This window comes from Ictidomys tridecemlineatus, chromosome 10 (genome assembly GCF_052094955.1).
Source record: "Ictidomys tridecemlineatus isolate mIctTri1 chromosome 10, mIctTri1.hap1, whole genome shotgun sequence".
NCBI classification, from domain to species: Eukaryota; Metazoa; Chordata; class Mammalia; order Rodentia; family Sciuridae; genus Ictidomys; species Ictidomys tridecemlineatus.
Window position 1 is genome coordinate 107,687,803 of NC_135486.1, and position 26,027 is coordinate 107,713,829.

Consider the following 26,027-nt stretch of genomic DNA (forward strand, 5'->3'; position numbering starts at 1 on the left):
ATTTTTTAAAAATTTTGTATTTGTAGATGGACACAATATCTTTATTTTTATGTGGTGCTGGGGACCGAACCAGGGCCTCACGCACGCAAGGCAAGTGCTCCGCCACTGAGCTACAACCCCAGCCCACAGCTTCGCATTTTAATTCTCTGTCATGTTGTGACACAGCTGGGGGCCCTTCTCAGAGGTTGACACTACACAGTTTGGACTTTCCAGATACCACAATCATAAACCAAACAAACCTCTTTTGTTTATACATTACCAGCCTCAGGTATTCTGCTATAGCAACACACAACTACACTAAGATGCCCTCAGTGTCACCCTTCCAAACCTCTGCCCTGTTCAACCCTTGGCCATTTCTTCACCCAGAGTGTAAACAGCTCTTGAAAGTCCATAACATGAGTCACAGGGTCTGCTGCCCAGTTTGATTTGACAACAGGGCCTATTAATCTCCTCTGTCTCTGGCTTGGCTCAGTCCTCCAGTTACATCTATAGAATTCTTTATTTATTCTTTTTCCTCCCCACTAGAAGATAAAAGATCTGGCAGGAAGAGAGATTAGACTGAAAACTAATACAAATGAACCCTATCCATCTCATGGGCGTTCTGATTTGTACCAAAAAAAAAAAAAAGTGGTTTGGGAAGGATTTGTCTGTTCTCAAGCTTTGCAATTGCAAGCTTGCTGAGAACTGTTAAAATTTAAATAGCAAGTCTGTTCCCGACAATCAACAGGAAGACTCCTTTTAAAAGGCTCTTCCAGCCAGTTCTCACAGAGACTCCAACACGAGGCTTGTCTTAGGGGATGGAATGCAGCAGCAGAATCTTTTGATGAGTGAACCATCCCATAAAAGTTGCAATGCTTCTTTCCTCCCCTTCAGGGATTCCTCTCTGATCCACAGGGCTGGGGGATTTCAGACTCCCCCAGTCAGGCTGCAGAACAAGCCTCTGACACAGAGGGCACTGTGCATATCCCTCTTGGGTGCAGGGCTCAGGGCCCACAAGGACTTAATCACTCCCTGCTATCTCTGCTGGCTCAAAAACTAATGGTTTTCAATCTTTGGAAATGTACTAGAAGCTTTTTCCGATACAAAGAACATTACCATTTTCTCAATTAATGATACCTCAGGAAGGAAAATGTTTTTTGAAGAAAATTTTCTCTTAATTGCCAAAAGGCAATTAAATCCCTGTCACTATTAGTGTGGATATTTGCATGGCTATGTTCAGTCTGAGGGTGCCTCCCCACTTGCAGCCCCTGGACCTTATTGTGGGGGAGATTTCATTTCGTCTTTTGTAGTCAAGAAAACCAAGACTCGGCTGGGGATGTGGCTCAAGCGGTAGCGCGCTCGCCTGGCATGCGTGCGGCCCGGGTTCGATCCTCAGTACCACATACTTACAAAGATGTTGTGTCTGCCGAAAACTAAAACATAAATAAATACATAAATAAAAGATATATACTAAGCTTTAAAAAAAAAAGAAAGAAAGAAACCAAGACTCATAGAAACCTTAAATTACTTCTCCCAAATTCTGCAGGTGGTCAGTACCTAGACAAATGGCTCAACCCTAATAGTGGGAGAAGTAGAGCAGCTGGGCCTCATGTCCCTGCGATGGAAGGCCACGGCTGCACCTGAAGCACTCACATATGTGTATCACACAGTAACACACTTTATAAGAAACAAAGCCAGCAACACCTGACGCACACAGAAGCACACACGTGCTAACACACTCTACAAGAAAACAAACAAAACCAAGAATGTGAATCAAATCTGTCTCCAGGAAATAAAGATGCAAGGATCAATTCAACTATGACCCAAATCCAGGATGTGGGACACTTTCAGGACAAATATCATGGCTCCTGCCCAGGTAAGGGAGGAGAGATGGAGAAGGCTGGAGGCTTTGGTTGATTCCAAGACATTAAGAGTGAAACAACAACAATGTCTGGACCTGGTTTGGAACTTTATTTGAGCCAATTGAGTGACAAACAAACAAACAAACCTCTTTTAGAAAAGGGAAAATATAGACTATTAGGTGACACAAAGTTTACTAATCAATTCCACTGGTGTGATGCCCCCTTTGTCCTTTCTTTTTAAAAGATGTTTACTGAGTCACTGAGGGATGAAGTGGCATAATTTCTGGAATTTTCTTTAAAATACTATAGCAAAAAAAAAGGCAGGAAATATATGAAACGTGCTAAATGTTAACGGTTGTTGAAGTTGAAGTCATACTTCTGTGTCTATTTAGGACAGTTTTAAAGAAAAGGTTTTTGGAAATAGACTGTTTTGTCACAACATTTCTAGTCCTGAGCATTGATTATCATCTTTAATTGTCTATTTGGTAAATAAAAAATGAGACTTGGTTCATGTGTACCTTGTGTTTTTACATGAAAGAGAATGAACATTCCTGCATTAAAACAAGGCCACTTCCCTCAGGTCCCAGAGTTAAGTGGAAGAATTAAGGGGCAAAATTCTTCTTTTAATTCCCACTTCATTTCTATTTTGCTACCACTGTCTGATGTTCTATCTCCTGAAATATAAATATTGGGTGGTAAGAATAAGTTCTCCTCATCAGATGGGCTCCTGGGAACTATGCTATTCCCTGCTCAATCCCCAGCAGCTGGAAGAGTGTCTGACACCTAGTAGAGGTTCAACACCCGTCATGTTCTCAGCACTGATGATGGCTTTTTTTTTGTGCTGCAATCAGCCTGCACAGTAGCCTTGAGACAGTCATGTCCATCCTCATAGGAGAGGAAGCATGGGCTCCCCACCTGCTATTGATGCACCTTGGTAGAAACCCTCCATACACTGGCCAGATCTGCCTCATGGTCTATTTATTGCCTCAGATTGAAAGCTAGGGAGTTCAGGGCTTGGTCAGAGATGCTCCCGCGGCTCCAACAGAGTTACCGAGGCAGGAGGCCTCATGCAAATCAGAGGGCCCCTGCCAGTGCACCAGGCTGTCTCTCTACACTGAATATAAGGACACTACATTTATTAAGATGATATTGCACACTCAAGACAGGTGTTGCTGAGAGTCTAACTCTAGGCACAAATTAAGCTAAATGTTCCAACATTTCAAAGGCTTATCAGGCATAAATGGAATAAGTCAGGTTGAGAGTGTGCACCCTGGAGGAATGTGATGAGGATGGAACTCTACCCCTGTCCTCAATCCATTCTAACCACAAGAGAAACATCAGGTAAATCCAAATGGAGGGAGCAGTGTTCTTCCACAAAGCCTTGGGCCAGTCCTCTCAACTGTCAAGGTCATCATAAACGAGGAAAGCAGGAGGACGTGTCCTGCCAGGAGAAGCCTGAGAAGACATGATGACCAAGTGTCCTGTAGGATCTGGAAGGGATCCTAGGCTAGAAAATTGACAACAAGGAGAAAGGGAGGATCTCCAGGGCTGCGTTAACAGCAGTGAAATGATGGGTTTGATAGAAACCTGCCACAGTGATGCAAGATGCTTGGTGTAAGGGAAACTGGATGCGCAGGGACTCTATCTTTGAAATAATTCTGTAAACCCAAAACTCTTTAAAAGTTTAATAAGAAAAAAAAAAAAAGAAGGCCTACCAGTGAACCAGTTGGTCTAGAGCTAGGCAGGAGAGGATCAAGTTATGAAGCTTTGAGTACAATCTGAACTGGAAGATTCTGAGTGCTTTGCAAGAGAGAACAGAGATGTGTGTGTGTGTGTGTGTGTGTGTGTGTGTGTGGTGTGGTGTGGTGTATGTGTGTGTGTGGGTGTATACGATGTTCAGAGAACACACTTATGAGCATTTGAATCCACATGTGTATGCCCAGGGACACAGCAGCTGGAGGCTGAGAGACACCCAGGAGTCAGGGCTAAAGCTACTGTGCTTGCTCTTGTGCAGGAGCTCTGGAGGACGGGGCTCTCAGATGTGGCTCAAGTTCAGCCTCAGTGTCTGCAGGAGCAAAGGGTGGGGACCTCCATGAGCTACACACAGCAGTCTCCAGGCCCCCTCCTGGCAAGAGGCTCACATTGGCTCCAAAGCAGTGTGAACAGAGGGGCCCTGAACTCTTGAACTTTTGCCCTTCATCTGCTTTGGCCCTTCTTCGGGCCCCAGAAGAAGTCCTTTCAAGGCTGTGTTATTTTTCTAATGAAGAGTTCCAAAATTATATAAGCTATAGAAAGCCTGGTTACACCCCTGAGAACCTGATCTTCCCGACCATATTTATTTTATCATAAAAGTAATACAGAATGGTAAATCTTACCATTTTATGTATACCAAAATATACATAAAGTTATTATGTGTGTATATTATATATATACTTGTATGTATGTATATGTCTGTATATATGTGTACATTACCTGTACCACAAAACAGTAAAACAAGTTCATTAATGAAAATCAGAAAATAGAGTCTCAGAAGACATGGAATGAAACGAGCACAAGCACACACCACAGCTGCTTCTATAAAGCATTCTTGTGGTTGTTCAAGGACTTTGACTAATTACCTTTAAGCTCTTCAGAGGTTCCAAACCATATTTAATGTTTACCCCAAAGAGCTGTCAAGGGTAGTCTGGTGGATGAACAGGCCTTGCTCCTCCACATTAAAGAGCCTATTTCCTGTCACATGAAAAGGAATGCACACAGAACCCCCAGCTAAGGAAGCTGCTCTCAGCCTGATCATAGCTTGGCTGAGCATTTAAAGCAAAGCACAAAGAATAGCCCCTGCCATAGAGATTAAATGAGATCTTTCTTCAAGACTCTGGTTTAAGGCTATTACAGGAAGGAAAGAAACGTGATTTTTAGTGGCACTGTGGAATTCTAGTTTGAGCTGGAAAATATGACATGTAGAATGGGCTGTCTCTTGCAAGAGCACTGTGAAAGTCCCCACATGGAGTGACACTATAAAGTATCTAGACATACATGAAATGCGAGAATTCAAACATGATTTTGAAAGAGAGTTGTGCCACAGAACTGCTCATGGCAACCCTGGGAAATGAGACTGAGGCTACAGGAAGACCAGGCCATACTTAGCTGAGGATGCCCGAGAAAAAGGAATTTAGGCTAGATGGGGGTTTCATGGACAGGGAGGGGGAGTAGGAAGCATATGGGTATTTTCCACCCCAAATAAGACCCTGAAAATAGACAGTTGAAATGCAGTTTGATGTCCTTTGATTTGAGAAGGCCTCTCTGCTATATATGCCTCAAGAAAATCTACATAGTTCAGTTAAAATGTACCAAGTCTGCCTTAAATGTTAAGAATTAAGAACTAAGATATTTAGGTAGTCAAACCTGCAGTCAAGGGATGTAGCCAAAGTGACTAGGAACAGGTTCAGGGATTTTTGCTATTCTTATCTGAGGGACTGTAGCCTCCAGAGATGTAGGTCAAGACCCCAAAGGTGGCCACCAAAGGCTTGGGCTTGATCCATGAGGAGACACAGGACCCTGGCCAGGTTGGGGGCTGATGTGCAGGAGAAGCAGTTCCCTTCAGAGAATTGGAAAGGAGACTGGACAATCCAGAAGCTCAAGGGAGTTCAGCCTGGGTTAGTGCTGGTGAACCCCTACAGCGGGGCAGTGGTGGTCTAACCATGGCTAGCAGACTATGTGTGGAGCAAGTGGCTATGTCTGGATGGAAGCTGGCCCAAACTTAAGGACCACAGTCCTAGCCACTCTGAATTCTATACCTAGCTGTCACAACAGGCATTCTCATTTAGGAAGTACTGTTTAACTTCAGGACAGGCTTGAGCAGAGCAGTCCAGGAGATGAGATGAGGGACCAATCGAGGACATGGGGTCCGCATTGGGCCTCCACCCCCTCCTCATCTTGCCTGAGAGCAGGGAGCTAATTGCAGAGTGAACCTGGAAGCCCACCAGAGTCCTGCTCTGGGACAATATCACCACAATGGCATACCTTCATGAACACCTGTGACAAGCCCTGTCTCCCAGGCTGAATTTTAAATGGGAGTAAATGCTATTAATGTGAGGCTCCATATGCAGAAGCCCAAAGGAAAATGAGCTAAAACATAAAATACTCTCTAACAACTCTGAGGCTATTAGAAAAATACCTATGTGAGATAGATTTCAAAGACATCATTGAAAAGCACAGAGAACAAAGTCTCTGCCGCTTTGGCAAGCAAAACAGCACAAAGCCCATCAGCTTTTAAGTACATAATAGCAAACGTGGATCAAGATGTTTAACATATTGTGCGGTGACAGTTGGGAACGGCTTTCATACCAGAGCAAATGAGCTCATGGCGCACAGTGTGCAAGACAGCGACGGGTCTATACATGAAAAGACACCTGTGGCATTAGAAGAAAGGATTGAGCCACATAGCTTAGAAATTCTCTTTGTGAAGGAAGAGATCTCTCCCCCAAAGATGCTGGGGATGGGATCAGGAGAGGCATTGAGTCTCAGAAAATGTTCTTCTGAAGCCAGTCTTAACTTAGTAGCTGGCAGAATCAAGCCAAAGTGCGTGGGTGCAGAGGAGACCACAGTGGGTGCTAGAATGTTCCTGCTTCTCAGGACCAGGACTGGGGTTCCCAGCTGTCTTTGGACTCCTCCTTTCAGAGAAAGGCAATCAGCCATTTAGGAATGACTGGCTGTCTGGCATGTCCTTTGCCAACTGCCCCCTAACCCCAGCCTTGAGATTTACACAGTTTTCTTTATTCCTACTTCCAGGTGAATCTTGCTGAAAACTAATTTTCACATACATTGCCCTGCTTATGGGTTATATGGCTCTCTGTTGTGTAAGATTGTGGCATGGCATTCTCTGAGCTCTTGGTATTCCTTGCAGGTCTCCATTTCATCATGGAAGGGTATACACTAGGCTGCAGGCAACAGTTCCTTGTGGTAGAGGCAGATAAGAAACTCTTCCTTTATACATCTGGTAACACTTGTTTAGCTGCAATCAGCATGTATTACTTTGTACTTTAAAATATATTATTACATGGAATTTTTTTTAAAGCAATTAATTTCAGCCATGCCTTAAGCTTTTCCTGCCCCTAAGAACCTTCTGTTTCTACAAATTCATGTGCCTGGGAATGTCCTGGATACCCATCATGCTATACAGCAACATCCAAGCCTCTGCAATCTTGGATCTCTCCTGTGAGGATGGCATGCACCCAAATCCTACCCACTCCCATATTTAGCTCAAGGCCTTCTTCCAAGGATAGCCTCCTTGACCTTTCTGGCCCACAGTGACTGCCCCTCCTAGAGGAGCCCTGTCCCATTGCAAATCTTTGTGTACCAAATTAGGCCATCTCTTGTGTTCTTGGATCTGTTATTTAATTTTGGGAGTGTTCTTCTCTGCCTCCCTAATTGACTTTACGCTCTGTCCAGACATCTTCCTGTGTTTAATACTGTCAGACAGGAGTGGCTACATAATTTGCAGATTTACTGAAGCTGCTGGGGTTCATATTGCAAAATGATGGGGAGGAAAAAAATAGCTCCAGGGCTTTCCTGGAAGAATGTTTATGTAATACCCCCCCCCTGTGCGTGTGTGTGTGTGTGTGTGTGTGTGTGTGTGTGTGTGTGTGTGGAGAGAGTGAGAGAGAGAGAGAGAGAGAGAGAGAGAGAGAGAGAGAGAGATCTCCTGCTTTTAAATAGGACTTAGAGGTCTTCTAAAATGAAAGCATACACAACACTGGATGGCAACACGAAAATAAATAAAAATAATACAAAATCATAAAGGAGAAGTCAAAGATGTTATAAGCACCCCATTACTTTGGTGCTTCAGTTAGGTTTCAGTTAAGCTTTGTGCTTTGTGGCAACCAAGGCAAAAAGAAACATGTTGGATGGTGGAGTGTCAAAGGCAAGCCCTTCTTTTCTCTAGAAGAACAAGATTCTCTCAGCAGAAGAGAAATCTGTCCTACAAAGCTATACATGAGTGACAGGAAGTGACAAAGGATGTGGGAAACTTCTTCCCATTTACTTTATTTCTTTTGTATTAGTATTTATTTTGCAGTGCTGGGAATTGAATGCAGGGCCTCCTACTTGCTGGCCAGGCACTCTACCACTGAGCTACATTTCTAGTCCCCATTTGACATTCTTTCTCCCAATTTACAGAAGACAGTGTTTCTTTCTGAGTTAAGGAAAAACATATTAATTTCAGGTCTGAGGCCTGGGAGCCTTGAACCATGTATGGAGACAGAGCTCCTCAAAGCATCAACTTGTCTTGTGGGGCATGGAGGGCCTGGGGAGCTCATGTTGCAGTTGGGGTCCTGAAGAATAGTCACATATAAATTCTCCTGAGTGAATTATGGGGTACTTTCAAGTTCAATACCAAGTTATTTTAAGAATAATTTGCTTAGAAGTAAGAAATTTCCCTATACAATTTTTAAAATCCTAAGAATAAGGAATGAAAGAATGTGTTATGTGCTGGAAAAATCACACTTTTGAATCAATATCATATTTGCTTATAAAACGAAGTTCAAAAGTAGGCAAAACTACCCCATGATGACAAAAGTGAGAAAAGTACTTGCTTCTGAAGGAGGAAAAGTACTGGACAGGACACAGGAACATTCTGGAAGGTTAAAAATGACATATCTGGCTTGAGGTGTGGACTACATGGGTATATATATATATTTCTCAAGACTCACTTAAGATCTCTGCATTTTTTCTCTATGCAAAGTGTACCTCAATAAATAACAAAAAATCAATATTATACAAAACAATAAAATCCTACCAGCAATTCCACTGACATCAGGGAAAAAACAAGACATATTACCATACTAATTATAATTTAAAATTATTCTCACAATCCAGTAAGAAATGGAAAACAAAAAGGAAACAATAAATTTTTATTATTTAGAGAGGACGATTGTCTACCTTGAAAACCAAGAGGATCATTAGAAAAATCATTAGAATAATATAAGAATATGGAAAGTGGCTGAATGGAAAACTAACATCTAAACATCAATAGCTTTCCTATAATCCAATAAGTAGTTAGATGATGAAAGGGGGAAAATCCATTTAAAACAGCTGTGAGACAAAATCTTAGGACAACCGTAACAAAAACTATGGAGCCTGTGGGTCTGAACTTGCAAACTTCGCTAAGCAAAATAAGGAAGAACTGAATAAATGGGATAGATACTATGTTCTAGATGGAAAGAGAGAATTATCTGAAGTCAGTTCTCATAAAACTCATCACAGGCTGAACTAAATTAAAAACCCTAGGGGACAATTTTAAAAACTTAATAAAATAATTCCACTTTTTTCTAGACAAATAAATAGGGACCAGAAGTAATAAATTCTAAAAAGATTAGGGGACTTGTTTTATCAGCTTTGAAAATATATTTTGGAACCAAAACAATTAAAATACTATAAAATTAGCAGGAAAATAAGCGAGTCAATGGAATCAAACAAACCCCAAACATTTAAAAAAATGTCACCTTAATATGCAAAAAGGGAAATATCATAAACAAGTAGATTAGTCGATAAATAGAAAGTGGGTCCTTTGGAAGAAAGGAAAAGATCATGCCAAAATATATATAACATCTAAATTCCAAATAAACTAAAGAGTTAAATTTTTGAAATTAAAATTGAAAAACAATGCAAAAATCGGTGGTGACATTTATTTTATGCATAATAGTGTCAAAATACCCAAACAAAATGTAATGAAAGGAATCATAAAGAAAAATACCAACAGGTTTAACTACAGAAGAATCAAACATTTCTCTGTGATTGATTTTGTGCACCAAAATTAAGGGCAAAAAGCATATTGAAAAAATACTTGTCAAAACGACAGGAAAAACCCTAAGGCCTGGAGAGAAAAATGGGAGGAAGGAAATTGACAGATCACAGCAGAGAAAGTGCAAAAAGTCAACCAACTTGGAAAAATGTGTTTGACGGTGCTGCTAATCAAAGAAATGCAAACTCACCTATCAGAGGATATGAACCTCAGACCCCCAAATGTTCTGAAAACAGAATATATTTGAAAAGTTGAAGTGGGAGATTATTAAAATAATTTCCTTCTAGTTATACTTATCAGTGTCACTGTCTTACCTTTGCTGGTCCACTAAGTGCTTAGTTTGCTGGGTGAGCATTTCAGCACCAAGGACAGCACCAAGCATAGCAGTTAGGGCAGGGCCTCCTAGAGGAGAAGATGGGGACTGCACTGTTTACACTTAACTTAGCCAAAAAACCAAGAAGGCATGGACTGTACCTCCTGGAGGAGACTGGACAGTGCTTGAAGACCAGGTAAAGGCCTAAAGGGAGATGTTAAGTAGGAGCTGACCAGACAAAGGTAGAAGGGAGGAGTTGGGGAGAGAATTCATTGACACAATGAGCCCTGAATGTCTGGTGTGTTCTGGGAACTATGAGCAACGCCTTGTTATATAGCAGAAAAGGCAAAACAATGAGTGGCTGGAGATAAATCTGGGGACGCAGGCAGTGCAGAGATGAATGGCACTATCTGCCATGCTAATAAGCCTGGAAGCTATTCTTCAAGCAATGAGGTGTTCTATATAGGATGGGATTGGGCTAGCACTCTGCTTAGAGGGCGGGCCAGCAACTAGGTTTCAGGCTGCGCTGGAGGTAAGACTCATTTTCAGGGAGTCAGTGGTGATAATGGGGCAGCTCAAGACCCACTGTCCAGTGCCCTGTGGGGTCTTTCTGGAGAGCTCTGCAGGGTTTCATCATGGCCAGGTTTGTACTTTGTGGAGCTCCCTCTGGCCCAATAAAGGATGGCCTTGAGTAGTACACGTCCATGGTGGGCAACAGAAGGACAGCCGTCAGCATCAGTGTCACAGGAATGGAGAAGGGCAGTGGATTAGATAAGAATAACTGAATAAAGTCAACAGAATTCACTGGTTTATTTGTGGGGGGAGGAGGGAAAGGCATAGGAGTCAATGGTGATGGCACGGAATGGAATGAGAGAAGGGGAGGTAGAGCCTACTCCTTTGGGTAGAAGGAGCAATGAGAGCAGGAGAACTTTAAAGAGGGCAGTGAGGGAATAAATGATGGAGCCAAGTTCAGGAGGAAGTAGGAAGGAGGAATGAAGGGCTTGGATGGAGGGCTGGCTTTCGAATATGAAGAATCTACGTGATTGTTTTTATTCTTTATGCTTCAAGCAAATTACAACTTTTTATTAATGAGCATATATAACTTTCACAATGAAAAGTACAATTTTATTTTATATCCCAATAAAACTTAAATACTGTAAAGTATAATACAAAAATCACAACTACAAACATGCATGTCTACCAAAAATCTAACAGCATAACTAAGTAGGATGGAGTATTCCCAATTTTTTTGTATGTTTGTTAACGCAAATGTTCACTAGGAGATCCATGGCAGCAGGCACCAAGTTTTAAAAACATCATGAGGAAATGATGGAATTTTTACTAACTGGTAAAAAGACCATTATCCTATTTCAGCTGCATGATACCTTAGTCCAGATCATGGAAAACATTTAGGTACTCAGTCTGAGACCTTGACCTTTCCCCAAATATCAGGGTTACCATGGAAACTTGTGACATCTGTTGCATTAGAAATTTTTTTTTCATTTCTAATACTAAGTGATTCCAAATGTTAATGTTTGAGGATACATTTATAAAAAGAAAAATTATGGCTCTTTTTTGGTGGGGGAGTCATAAGAGGAATTGAACTCAGGGGCACTTGAGCACTGAACCACATCCCTGGCCCTATTTTGTATTTTATTTAGAGACAGGTTGCTTAGTGCTTGCTTTTGCTGAGGCTTATTTGTGCCTCACTGAGTTGCTTAATGCCTTGCTTTTGCTGAGGCTGGCTTTGAACTCATGATCCTCCTGCCTCAGCCTCTCAAGCCACTGGGATTACAGGCGTACACCACCATGCCCAGCAAATGATGGCTCATATACAAATACAAAATGAATGTGTACCAAAAATTTTAGTTAGCTCATTAATTTATGAAGGAAACAGTAAGATGTTAATAACTGTACAGTTAAAAGGAAAAATTCAAACAGCACACATATATTGACGATGCTAAAATAAATTCACAAACAGATGTGAAACTGGTCAATGTCTGCAGAACAGTAAACAACATATTATTATATTCTACAGGATAAAATTTATCTGCATTTTTATGGACAAGAATCATTTGCATTGCTATAAATTTTCTGAGGTTTACAGAGTTGCAAATGGCCCCATGACAATGAAAAGTGCAGGTCCTTATGGAGTCATAAGCCCTGAAGGTGCTAGATGAGACACCTAGTAATCTATTTTTTGGTTCACTGCAAAGTCACAGATTTTCCTTGACAGTGTCCCCCCTTGTGATCATAATCACCTCCAAGAAAGATCATTCTTGATCGTAATCAAGAGACATTTAGAAAGCATGTCAGGTACTTCTATTATTTAACAGAAGTCTCATACCTGGCTATCAAGCCATTAGGAATCCCTGCACTGTCTCAACAGAGGAATCCTCCAGGCTCCTGTCCCCTGTCACCTGGTCAGACTCTCTGTACTCCTCTGCACACAAGGTGAAGCAGGCTGTAGGACACTGCTACCCTTCTTTGTGCTCCCAGTTCACTAAAAGGGGACCTGGGACAAGAGGATCACCCAACTTCACAAGAGAGCAAAACACAGGACACCTGCCTGCAGAGCACCAATCTCCATTCAAGGTTTCAATTCCAGTCAAGTGCATGGACAAAGGGGGTCAGCTCCAGCTCCAGAACTCTGCTCTACAAAGTTCTGAATAGGCCTTTTTTGTAGCAGTGGGAATGTCTTGAGGACAGGTGTTATAAAGCACCTGTCATGGACACTAAGCCCCTGCAGCATCCATGGTTTCCAGCAGACCAACATTCTTATCAGCCTGCTGGCTGCAGACGCTCCCACACAGAGGGGTGGAGGATTGCTGTTGGGGTTATTTAGCACTGTCTCCTTTCACAGTGCTGAGTGCAGGCCAGATACAATTTCCATTTTAGTGTACTTGCATTAAGCTGTTCTTTCTGACTATAATTAGCCAGCATGTTCAGCTGCTTCTTAAGGGCACTCATTCCTAATAAAAACAAAAACTCAGTGGATGGCCCAATGATGGAGCTGGTCTTCTATTTGCTGTGGCATGGCTAACCAATTGGTAGCAGCACATGCTGCTCAGCCAAAGCTGCAGACTTATCTCATAGGGTTGAAATCAGGGACAGCCAAGAGACAACCATCTGATCCATTTCAGTTCTTCACAATTCTTCACACCATGATACCTACATTAGATTCTAAAGGAAAAATAGCTGGGACTCACATCCAGCTCCAAGATGGTCCAGTGGGAAGAGTCAGAGGCTAATGAGGGATTAACGACATTCTTCATCCCTTTCTCAGTGAAATGAAACAACCAAACATATATGGGATTATCCAGTATATGCCAGGCACTGTGTTGACTACCACTAGTACTGACACAGGGGTGAGCATGTGGCTCAGTGCCAGAGCACTTGCTAGTATTTAGGAGGCCCTTGGTGTTCCACTGTCAGTACCACAAGAGGAAGAAAAGAAAAATGACACATGGATCCTGCTGTGTCTGACCAACTCCTCGTTGTTAACAATGAGGCTGCTCATTTTGCCTCTTGGATCTCAGCACCCAGCAGAGTGCCTGGGGTACAGCAGATGTCCAATCAACACATGGATGGATGGATGGATGGATGGATGGATGGATGGATGGATGGAGGAATGAACATATACCTGTAAAGCTTGCTTCTGGTTTAAGTAAGATGCTGGACTACAAGACCCAGTCATGCAATCAGCTGAGAAAATGGTTAGTAGGGCAATCTGAATCAACATCTTATTTGATATAAACTGGGGAAGGCAGAACATTTCCCTTGTAGAAGATGGTCTAGGACTGTAATTTGCAGTCCATCATGGGGGCTCTACCAGAGCCCTGATTTTAGTTCAAGTTCACTTGTTGAGTGCCACTGAGCACTAGGGACTAGAGACAAAGGTGAATAGAACACAATTCCCCATCTCCTAGAGATGGGTGCCTGACAGGAGTTATTTTTTTGGTGGATGTCTGTAAGGATTCTGACAACAATGGCTCTGCTCTCATCATATTCTCCCTACACATCACTTCACAAGCATACACCCATGACATCCTCAGGAAAACCTTACCTTCTCAAAGGTTGCTTCAGTAGTAATGTCAACACCTACCCTCTCTGATCAGCACTACTGAGCTGGAATGAAGAGCTGTCTGCAGGCACATGGGTCCCCAGACACCACACTCTCTGAGGAAGGACCCAGGTCAGTGGGTACCACGGGAAAGGGAGAAGGGCCTGACTCCAGTACCTTTCTCTAAGCTGGTGCCAAGCCCAAAGCTATCCCAGTCAAGGTGATACCCAGGAAATGGGAAAAACATATGGCCTTTGGGATCTGTCTCAGAACTGGTTTGGGTGAAGTGTAATCCAAATAAGCCTTCTCAGATTCATACATGGCTCCCTGAATGGCCACCAACCTGGTGTGCTTGCCATTCTGTCAGCCTTCATTGAGAAGCCCCCACTGAAGTGCAGAAGGGAGGCTGCTCTGAAGAGTCCTGATGACCATGAAGAGCTGAGCTCCAGGTCAGATGGTCAGGAGGTGGGGTCCTACTGCTACCTGTGTGGCCCCGGGGCAAGAGACTTCTACCCTATACATCCATCTCTTGGCCATAAATGAGGCCCAAACAGCACTGCTGTGGCTTGTATGGTGCTATCATTATATGATGTTCGTGGCTTTCTGAACCCAGACCTCCAACGTGGAACCCAGTGACTGGACATCTCTACCTCTGGTGCCTCACAGACATCACAGACTTAATGTCTTCAAGAGTGTGCCAGTCTTGGTGAAGGGGGGACCTAGAGCAGAACTCCATAAGTTGTTCCCCATGACAAAGTGAGGAGTTTCACCAGGGGAGTGAGATCTCAGGGCCAACAGCACTGAGAGCACCACTCCTGGTTGTCCTAAAGGCTAGGACCCATTCAGAATGCAGTGTCACCATAAGACAAACTGCAGGCTGAATGAGAATGACCATCTTAAGAGCCAGGCCACCTAAGGTCTGGCTGGTCTGCATGGGGGCCTAGGGAAGAGTCTGGGATAAGAGAGGCATGACACAGGAAGGACTTCAGCTCAGGCAGTCAAAGGTTAGGTGCAGCCAGTGTGCTGGTGCGCTTCTTTGAGGAGGCAACAGGTATCATGAAGGGCAGCAATCTAGCCTCTGAGCACTCCAGGCGGACAGGTGGGAGAGATGAGGCCCCTCCAGAAGCCACCTGAAGCCAGTGGGGTTGGCACATGCTGAACAGAGAGAAGGGTGCCTGGGGGCAAGCCCAGGCTGCACGGGACTGGGGAGTTAGGGTTTCATCCTCTGCACAGCACGCATGCTCAGGACCCCCAGCCTGAAGAGAACAAAAGAAGATGCAAGGTCCAGTGCGGAGAGAGCTGTAACGTCCTGATAAGAGAGAAAGGTCTGGGGGGAGAGAGGGAACAGATTCCAGCTGACTCTTGGTACATATAGGATTAGGGCAACTGCTGCCATGATGAGCTAGAGGGGAAAGGCCGGGACCATCCTTAGGCTCAGGCTCAAGTAATATCGAAATCAAGGGTGCTGGGAATAGGCTGAAATGGCTGCAGCAATGAGGGGCGAACAGGGTCAGGATTAAAAATCATGGCAAGATGTTCCTTGAAGACATTAAGTTTGTGACGTCTGTGAAGCACCAGAGGTAGAGATGTCCAGTCACTGGGTTCCATGTTGGAGGTCTGGGTTCAGAGAGCCACAGACATCATCAAAGAAAAGATGTCGGTCTCATCATGGGAACACAGGAGGCTTCCCAGGAAGAGCAGCTGGGAGTAGCAAGCAGGACAGCATGCAGAACCCTCACTGCAGCCAGCAGGGAAGGGGGAGGACCCGCGAGGCTGGAGGAAAGCCGGTGTGGGGGGCAACTCTGGAAGGGAGCTGTTTAATGAAGGTGGCTTGGAGGGTGCTATGCTGCTGAGAGGTCAAAGCAGGGGGCAAAGGAAGGACAAGCCTACTCTATACTTGGTACCATGTTGAGGCCAGAGAAAATACCCACAGATTCAACTATTGCTGCTGCAAACTCTCAAATCAGCCCCTTGGGAACTGTTGTTACCCCTTCCACATGTACCCCAGGGAGGATGCTGTCCTGCAGTACCTCTGCCTGTGCATGGCCATTCTACTGGCCTGGTTCCCAGACCCAGGCCCTCACAAGAGTCCTCTCATGACCCTCCCAGCCCTGCTCCCAGCCCACATGGCCATTTCTCTTCCTCAAGTGCAGGCTGTGCGTTCCCTTTACAACCATAAAGCATAGTAACCTTCCTTTTGACTTAGTGGGTCTAAACCAGCAGTAAAGATTAGGGACACTGAGGACACAAAGAAACCCAACAGCCATCCAGGGCAACCATTGTGTTTGTTACTTACTGTTTTCAGACAGCTCCACAATGTAGTAAAGAACAGGGCTGTTTCCATCAAAGGGCCGGACCCAGGAGAGCACCACGGCGTGGCTGCGAGAGCTCAGGCTGGCCAGGAGGTTCTGAGGTGGGTGAGGCAGCTCACTTGAAGGGTAAGGAGAAGGAACAAGAAGAAAGTGTGTGTCAGACCAACAGTTCACCTGGGTGCTCACTATGGAGAGTCGTAGGGTGCAATGTTTGGGAATGGAGAACATAAAATGCAGCCCCAGTACAAAAATACTTCTTACTCCTCCTCTCCTGCAAGAGGAACAAAGTCCAACTCTACCACTCACAGTGCCATTTTGTTTTCTAAACATAATTTGATGTAATCCCTATGGAACTGAAACAACAAATGACACTGTCACTTAAATGGGGCAATGTGTGCACAAATTTTTTTATGCAGTATATTATTTAGTAGAGAAAACTTGGTCAATGATTTGTTTTCGCAACTAGAAGCTGGTAATGGAAATGCAGTAAACCATATGAACAGGAAAAGCCCTGGTAGATATGACTTAATGTGAAAATTTTCCACACTAGCCATTTGGAATTAGTATTGAAAATGCCCATCTGCATTCTTAGACAAACAGAGTCGCCTCATTTATTGACAGCATGAGGTTATATTGTCATTCTGTTTTCTGTTGGATAATAGGGGTTTGGGGGAAGCACTTAAAAGGAAATGTGGTGAAAACACTAACTAAAATCCCATGGAAATGGTAAATAACACATCAGCACAGCCATAAAATGGAAATGCAATTAAAGCAAATAAATTCCAAAAGGAAGTTACTAATAAAAAAGTTTTTACTGGGATTTACTGGTGACAAAGCTGCACACTATACTGTGTCTTTCTCCCAGCGACTGGCCTGAAGTCACAAGTTCCCCATGTCCTGTGTTTAACCTTGATGTCCCATGGTCTGGGGGCAGGACCTGCTTTGGGAAGGCACAGGAGGGCTGCCGCTTCTGCAAATGTTCCCAGGCAGTGCCAGGGGAAAGTGCTGAGCATGCCCCATTTCCCCCATTAGCTGGTTTTGGGTCTCTCTGAGACATCAGGTATGGCCAAACCACATAGGGTCAGAACAAAAAGCCATAATTATCCTGGATATTTTTTTATTTTAAAAATGTACTCATTATACTTTAAAATTTATTAAGCTGTTTTGAGCTTTCAGCTACCTAAGAAACACAGCTCTCTCTAACCCCTGCACACCGTTTATAACAAAGCAATATTTCTCATGTAGACTGCAACTACATTGTACACGAGCACAGTAAGCAGAAACCTCAGCCTGAAATGTTGCTTGTTTTCTTCTTAACTGTGAATTGTTTTAAATCAGAGAAAGGGCTGTTATTTCTAGTTGAGTTCTCCAACAACCAAACCTCCATTAGATTTCTAATAAAGACCAATATGAAGGAAGTACTAAGATAAAAACATCTATTCTACCTCTCCAAAGCCCATTTCCTATTTTCTCCCCCAGTCTGAATTGGTTTGAAATCAAACCAAAGTAGTTGAAATATTCACCTGAAAACAAATCATGAATAAGCTTGAATAGATACATCCAAATAAGACTACTGAATAATAAAGAATTTGTCTGATCTGGGCTGGAGCTTCTAAGCCCTTGGAATCTCTGGAGGGACAGAACTGTCTCTGTTACCCAGGGTGGGTCTCTGAGACACACTGAGTGTATGCTTAGGAGGCAACTTGGGGGTCCCCAGATTGTTCCAGGAATGGGTTCTGGAAAGACCAGCCCTGTGATAGGGTGGGGGTTTTAGCCAGTGCCATCTGCCCAACCTTCTGGCCTCCAGTGTGTATATGTATGGGGGATAGAGATTGAATTCAACCCTGCACCAGTGATTTAATCAATGGTGCTGACACAACAAAGCCCCCCAAAACACTCTGGACACAAAAACAGCTGAGATTTCCTGGCTGGTAATCATGAGCTGATGCATTCTGAGCACGAGGAAGCTTTGAGTTTGGGACCCTGCCCACCCTGCTTCATGTTCTGTTCATTTATCCGGTCCTGATTTTTGTCCTTTATAATACAACTGTATGCAGGGCACTTTCCTGAGTTCTGTGTAGAGAATTTGAACCTGATGGCATAGTGGGAAGTTTCAGATTTTAGCTGATTGGTTAGAAATGAATGTGGCGTGGAAGTCCTGAGCTGGATGCCAGTGCCTAAAGCTGGGGCATCTTGTTGGGGTCTGTGTCCTGGTCTTGTAAGGTCTGTGCTAAACCAAAGTAATTCTTATCAGTGTCAAGACTCCCCCTCAAAATGGAAGGCTTTCTGACATGAGGAACATAGAAGACTAGGAGGGCTGTCTGTGTTCTGGGTGGTTTTCCATGTGCACACTGCTGGTGCTCCAAGAGGCTCCCTGCAGCAGACGGACATGTACACAGCCGGAGTCTCAGCTCAGACACAGCGTTCACACAGGTCCCAAAGACACAATAAGAACCTGGGAACTCATGAGTGGCACCTTGAGATAGGAAACAATCCCAATTACACATTCCAGAGGGATTAACACTGGGGTTTGACATGAGTCATGAATCATTTCCCACCAAAATGAGTGCTTTTATTTGCCCACCCTTTCCAGTGGAGGGCACACGTAGAAATGGCCAGTCTTACAGGTGAGTGGATGGCCTTTCTCCTAGGGCTGGATAGCTCTGTGATTGTGCTTCAGGTGCATTCACTTATTGAGGGGTCACTGGTGGAGCTCTCACATTGTCCAGGGTCAGCCCACGGTCCCTGCACTGTGCTCACACACATCCCTCTGTGCACCTCAGAGCTGCTGGCTCTCACCCAGGATGTGATGTAGTCACTGTGGTTTCTGATTTCCCACCTCCTGGCAGCTCAGAAGCAACTGATATGAAGGTGATGGGTCTGCTAGGAAGCATACCAAGCCAAAAATGATATAGTCCAGAGCCTGACATTAGGAATTAAAAAACATTTTTAAAAAGATTTTTAAAAAGAGACTTAAAACTAGATCTGATGGCACACAACTGTAATCTCAGTGATTCAGGAGGCTGAGGCAGAAGGACTAAAAGTTTGAGGCCAGCATCAGCCATCTAGTGAGACCTTTCCTCAAAATAAAATAAAATGGACTAGGGGTGTAGCTCAGTGGTTGAGTGACCCTGGGCTCAATTCCCAGTTACTGGAAAAAAAATTTGAAGGTAAAGTGGTCTTGAGACATTCAGTGTAGGACCCAAGACCTAGTGGCCCAATGGTATCTGACAATATCACCACCCCTGATGCACAGAGCACAGAGCTCTGATCCACCAGGCCATGCTCAGTCAGAGCTGTCTGACAGCACAATGCAGGAAGTGGCTTTTACACACGTCACAGAACTCAGAATTGGAAGGAGAATTGTTTTTCCTGATTCTAGCTCCGACCCTAAGTGAACAGTGCTTCTATCATTTCTCTTGTGTCCAACATTACCTGTTTAGCCATGCAAAGAGCTTGTTAATAGACACTGAAAATATAAACCATTCCTTTAAATAAGTTCCGGTTATCTTGTGAAACCCTTGACTAGCCTGTCAGTAATGGATAAATGAGACTCTAATATATTCTGAATCTATTTCAGAAAATCTTACCTAATAAGAGAAGATTGCATCCAGGCATTTATCTGCCAACTTTGAAAGGAGATAAACGATTGGCAGTGACTCACAGACAGTGATACCCAGACGGGTAACAAATGGAAGCGATCCGAGAAAAATGGAAACGAAGCCCAGTGCTGAGTCACCTTACAAGGTGATGGGACGGGGGCAAAATCGCTACCAGCAAATTACACCACAGGAATATCAGAGAATAACAAAAACACAAACTCAGACTGTATGGGAGGGAGATTAAGTGAGGTTTGTGTGTGAAGAGAACAGATTTAAGGACAAGAGTGAGAAATTGGTGAAACTGTGGCTGTGGGGAATGGCTTGGGCAGAGGAGGAGCAGGCAGGGTTTTTCTGTATAAGCATTGCCCCTTTGATGAACAAATGATGCCTTGGTCAAACTCATCTTCTTCCACTCTGCTCTGAGGAGGAAGATGATGGGCCTGATAACTAAAATTGTTCACTCATTATGGCTTTGTCAGAAGTGGTTTTATTGGTAGAAACCTCTCCCACTGCCTCAGGGTCAGAGTCTTCATGTCTTGCTCTGTAAATTAGATTTTCTCTGTACTCTAGGATCATAAGAATTAGTCTCCAACTTCAAGAGAAGAGAGGCAATGCTAATTGGGTCTTTAAATGATTGAACAATTAATCAATCCATAGAGCCTAAGGGATCTGGCCCCTCTGTGCTCAACAGGGCGAGATGCTTGCAGGGATACAGAGTCATCCCAGGAACCAGCGGCTCCTGCCTTTATGGTACCAGCAAACTAGGGGGAAAGACATAAGCAAAGCCAGGGTGACCTCGTTTATGAGGACAGTGCTGTTAATTTACAGGACACATCACAGAACCATCTGGAATTTTAGAAGCCCCTTCTTTTGGACAGGGGATTACAGCCAAGCCCACGTAAATTGTAAATTAGTCTTTGTGGGTGATGCAAAACAGACCTTCATTGTAAACTCAGCAGAGTGAGCCTCACCCAGATATTCCCTAGCACCTAATATGCCTGGCACTGGGGGAGGCACCCAAGGCTCTGCAGCAGATACCTCTGGCCATTAGGTGGGTCCTGAAGGTGGGGTCAAAAATAGTATCTTGAGGCTGCAGAGCCTGTGATGCAGGGAGGGGTGGGGTGGAGAGGAACAGAAAGGTTGGGATTCCTTGAGGGCCCCTCTTCAGCCCCTCAAGGGAGAGGTGTTGCCCTTCCAACTGGCTTAACCAGACAAAGCTTCCTGCTGGAGTATTAGGTGGCGGGGTGAAGAAGCATGAGGATGCACCGATGGACAGTCTATTTTTGAAAAGCTCATTTCTAATGCACTTAATTTCTATATTTAACAAAGTGGTTTTTAGCTGAAGTCAAGAGGGAAGGGGAACAGGCTTTCAGGGCTTTGAAGGACACTGTTTAGCCATAAGAACCTCTCAGTCCCTTCTGCAATGTAAGATTTATTTCTTGATTTTTTTTTTTTTTTTGCCATTTGAGTAAATCAGGGGAGTGTGACAGGGCTCAACCTCAAAGTTCTCTTAGAAGCATCAAATGCCTCACAATCATGGATTAATATTATCATTATTATTGTCATCACTGATCTTATAGAGTCTCAAAACCTGTTTGGATCTAAAGGTGCACAGCTCTCCTGATTCATTCAAAGCTGGAAGAAGCAGTGTTTATAATACCAACAACTCACAAGGACCAATGGCCTTCCTAATCAGTTCTGTGACCAGTGCCACCTAAATAGGTTTGAGTCACAAATCTGCAAATATTTCTAAATTTAGAGATGGGGTGTTTTACCAGTGCAGAAAACCTATTATTTTATACATACAGCAACATTTGTTGAAAAATGTATTTTACTTAGAGGAAATCAAATAAGCAAATAGTAGGGAAGATATGTAAATCAGAAGAACATAAAATTGTGCAGAATAAAAAGAATGTGCTATATTGGAAGTATGCAATTTGGCTTCTGCTGACAGAGTCTTTATGAACTGCTAACACTTATTTATTTGATACCAACAATGGATGATCTAAGAGTTCTCAAAGGTAGTTTTAAAATTCTGAATAGCAGAGGATTATATGAATTCACTGGCTATGTTCTCTAATATCATAAAAAACAATCCCTCATTTGAGACCTGGAAGGAAAGAGGACAGGAATAGCAGAGCTAGACAGGGATTTCTGATGGAGCTATGGGAGTTTGTGTGCTTATTCAGTGGGGAGCCAACTCATGAGCATGGAGGATAAGAAGAGGAATCAGAAGGCCAATCAGTGGCTCAAAACATTCATGCATCACTCCATGCATTTGTGCATTCAACCAACAAACCAACAAATACTTATTGAGCACCTGTTGTGCATCAGACACTGGGTCAGGCATTCAGAATGCAAAACTGTGCCACTGAGGTACTTCAGGAGGGGAAGGTAGGCTCATCCCTCACAGTGTGATGCCTGCTACCAGTAGAGGGAGGCTAGGCCAGGAGGGACTAGGGGGGACTGCAAGAGGTACCTGAGTGCAAACGGCAGGAAGTGATGATGCGGGGGAACACTAAAGAATGTATTAGCAGGAGCCCTTTGGGTGCCAGCAGAGAATACAGCTGTGTTATGGAGGCAGCAGGTGACTGAGGCAGCAGAAAGACCGAGGCTGGAGATACAGGGAAGGCAGAAAGCCTGGAGTTGGGCTCCAGTGCTGATGGTCCAGTTAGGGGAGATACTGTCTGTCCAAAGCCCAGAACCCTCTGTGGGAACCACAGGGCTCTTTCTCATTCTAACTAGGGTGACCTTTGCTCCAGACAGTAGCTAACCTCTAAAGAGAAAAGGGGTATCTTGGATTTTTCAGATGCTGAAGGTGCAGCAGGATGCTTTGGATTGGCTGCTATACAACATTAACCTTTTAAATTCCAAAAATAGGGGTTAGGGCAAGCTTGTTCTTGGCCACTCATTCATGCATGCAACAGGCAAAAGGCTGTGTGTGTATGTAGTTTTAGCAAGTGCCTTTGTCATTCTTAATTCCCTTGGCTGGCATCTAAGGATTCAAAGACAAATAAGATGTGTACCCAAACTGTTCCAATGCTATTTTTGTATACAGAATCCTTCCCAGATTAAGGTGGGCAGAGTCCATAGGAAAAAAAAAATCTCTTACAAATGTCTTTTCCTGATGGTCTACTGTCTAACAGTGGCCAGGGATGAACCTGTATGTGTGTTATGGATGGGTGGGCGTGTCACCATCACCAGCTGCTTCCTTGGCAATGGTGATGTTTTGGTTTCATTTTCAGGTTTTATTTTTATACTCATGTGCTTAGGGAATATCTGGGAGTGCACATTTTTTAAAAAGCAAATAAATTCACATTGGAAAAATGAAATTTGTCAACAGGCCTTTAATTTTCCCACTCCATGCATGGAGACAGAGAGAGCTGAAGAAAGAGTGTGCGAAAAGATCAGTGGTTCCCACCTGCGCCCCTGGACCCCCAGGAAGGTCTGGGCTGGAAGTAATGGACAGCTGCTTGCTATTTTCAGGATTTAAAAGACTTAGTGGAAAGTATCTGTTCACCCACAGAGAGGCAGCTGGGACTAACTTAAGCTCCAAGTCTATTGACTGCCGTGGCAATGGTCTTGCTCATGGGCTGACCCTGATATTTCTCCTGGATAGGAAGCTCTGGTGGGCAGTCAGATAGAAAAATGAACTCACTGCTGCTTAACCACAGTGTGGCAAAGAGCCTTTCACACTATGGTGTCTGTAGGGCAGACATGACAAAGGATCAATGGAGATGATAATTTATGATTAAATCATCTGCACCAAGAATGCAACATTTTAACTTTGAAGTTAAAAATAAGATCCCCCCAAATCTTGTCAATGCACATGCCTGTAGAACATGACATATTGACTTGGGACCACTTGGGCTTCTGAGTGGTACTGCTTTGGAGGTGCTGGCTGAGGGTAGCAATGTAGATAGCAAGGAGCTGGCTAACACCCAGAGAGAAGGTACTCACATCACTTCCAGCCGGGCTGTTCTGGAATCATTCCCTCCCTCAGATATGATTTCGCAGGTGTAGTCCCCAATGTCACCTGACCATGTCTGGCTAATGAGGAGGGACCCATCCTTCTCCACCACAATTCTAGAGCTGCCAGATGGGGTGATGACCATATTGTCCTTCTTCCAAATGTAGCTGTGGGCCAAGAAAAGAGTATTCAGTTACAGAACTCTCAGGAGCAGGAGCACTGGTCCTTCCCTGTTAAATAGCAACAACTGATGAATGACCTTGAGCATATAATAAAGATCAATCAATTGTGCTCTTTAAAAGGGTAACTTTTAAGGCTTTTGAATTATACCTAAAAGAGAAAAAAAGAAAAAGAAAGGCATCCAGATATCTTTGTCAATATACAAAAGTAGATGCTGAAGTCAAACTAGGACAATAAAGACGACTGGAAACATTTGTCTGATCTTGTGTATAGGAACTGGGAACTCGTTCGATCATGTGCATACCTGTCACCTGCTAAACTGTACTTAACACCCCTGCCCCAGAAATGTACCTGCAGGACAAGAGTGCCCTCTGAACAGGAGTCAATGACTGTTTAAAAAATTCCAGATGGGCCAGGTATAGTGCACATCTATAATCCCAGTGACTGAGGCTGAGGCAGGATGATTGCAAGTTCCAGCCTGAGCAACTTAGCAAGACCCTATCTCAAAATAAAATAATAAAAAGGAAAATATCTAGTGTTGTAGTTCAGTGGTAAAGTGCCCCTGGGTTCAATTCCCACTACTGCCAAAAACATACAAACAAACCAAAATACTGGGGGGCTAGGGATAAAGCTTGGTAGGTAGAACAGTTGCCTAGCATATGGGAAATCCTAGGATCAATTCCCAGTACTGGAAAAAAAAAAAAATCCCAGAGTAGAATTACCCAACTACTAACAACAACAACAACACAAAAAGAAAAACAAACAAACAAAAAAACCCACAAAACAAATAAATAAAGTCACATCTCAGTATCTCAAAAACATATTTAAGCATATATTTTAAAAATCCTAACATTCTGGCAGATGGCCCCTAAAATTTCATTTCTTCCTCACTTTATCTTTATCTATGTTTTAGCCCATTTTTCTTTTCAAATAGAGAATCAATTAAGAGCCTGTCCAGTCTTTTGATGTCCCTGGGCTAGATGAGATTAAAAGTGCTCGTTTTTTTTTTCCCCTCCAGAATAATTTGATCAGATTTTCAAAATGTACCCAGGTTTTTTAAAGCTTTCATATTCACAGAGCACTAACATTTACAAACTTCTCATCTGAAATTATGCTGAGATAGAACAGGACAGATCCCCGAAGAAAGGAATGGAGAGATGAGCACGGGGGCAGAAAAACCCCAGGTTAAGAGGGAACAATCCAGTTCTTTCTCTTCAAGGGGCCTCCCATTCAATCAACACTACAAGAAAACCACACAGATCCAAGGGGCTTCTCTTTAAGCTCTCAGAGTAGCAGAAAGCCAGCCTGTTTGTTCTTCATTCTCTGGAATCGCACTCCAAAAGTCATTTAGAATGAATGGATTCTTTTCTAGGCATGATAACGATTCTAAGCCAGCCTCCAAGGATTCACTGGGTAATCTTTAACTCACTAGTTTCTGTTTGTTCATTTTGTTTTGCATTCAGCATTCCTGTAACTAAACCAAACTTGTTTTTGAGCCCTGGGCACCTTTGGAGAGCCAGGTGAAGATGTTTAAATTCCTGATTTGCCAAACAACTTCCCAAAAGAGTGAAAGAAAGGCTGAGTCTGTGAACACAGTCAAAAACATATGCATCAAGAGTCATCACCTCTGCTCAGAGAGAATGTCCCAGGAAGCAGGCAGGCTTTTGATTCCAGCACTTTGGTGAACTACGCGGAGCTAAGATCAGAGTAATAATACTAAGATGAATGGATTTCTTTCTTGATTTATATTCAAGGCTGATTTTGAAAATTAATAAATTATTCTGTAAGTGCTGCTCTTTGGGAAAAAACTCATCACTGAGGGCCACTATGCACCTACCTAAAGGGCCAAGTTTTTGATCATCACCTGGCAGGATGTCACAATTGTTTTTGTGAACTGACAGCTAGTTTCCTTCTTCACATGTTATTTTTCTCTCAGTATCTCAGAAAA

At 43.4% G+C, this 26,027-nt stretch overlaps 1 protein-coding gene across 5 annotated transcripts in view; it reads right to left on the minus strand.

Moving 5' to 3' along the window:
• Positions 1 to 26,027, minus strand: part of Sdk1 (sidekick cell adhesion molecule 1) — an 883,473-nt gene that overhangs the window by 193,955 nt on the left and 663,491 nt on the right. For all 5 annotated transcript variants that reach the window (XM_078023675.1, XM_078023673.1, XM_078023678.1 and 2 more), the window contains 2 exons: positions 23,890 to 24,066; positions 16,312 to 16,445 (listed from right to left, as the gene is read on the minus strand). In XM_078023675.1, coding sequence (XP_077879801.1) covers positions 16,312 to 16,445; positions 23,890 to 24,066 — 311 coding nt within the window. The remainder of the gene's footprint in view (positions 1 to 16,311; positions 16,446 to 23,889; positions 24,067 to 26,027) is intronic.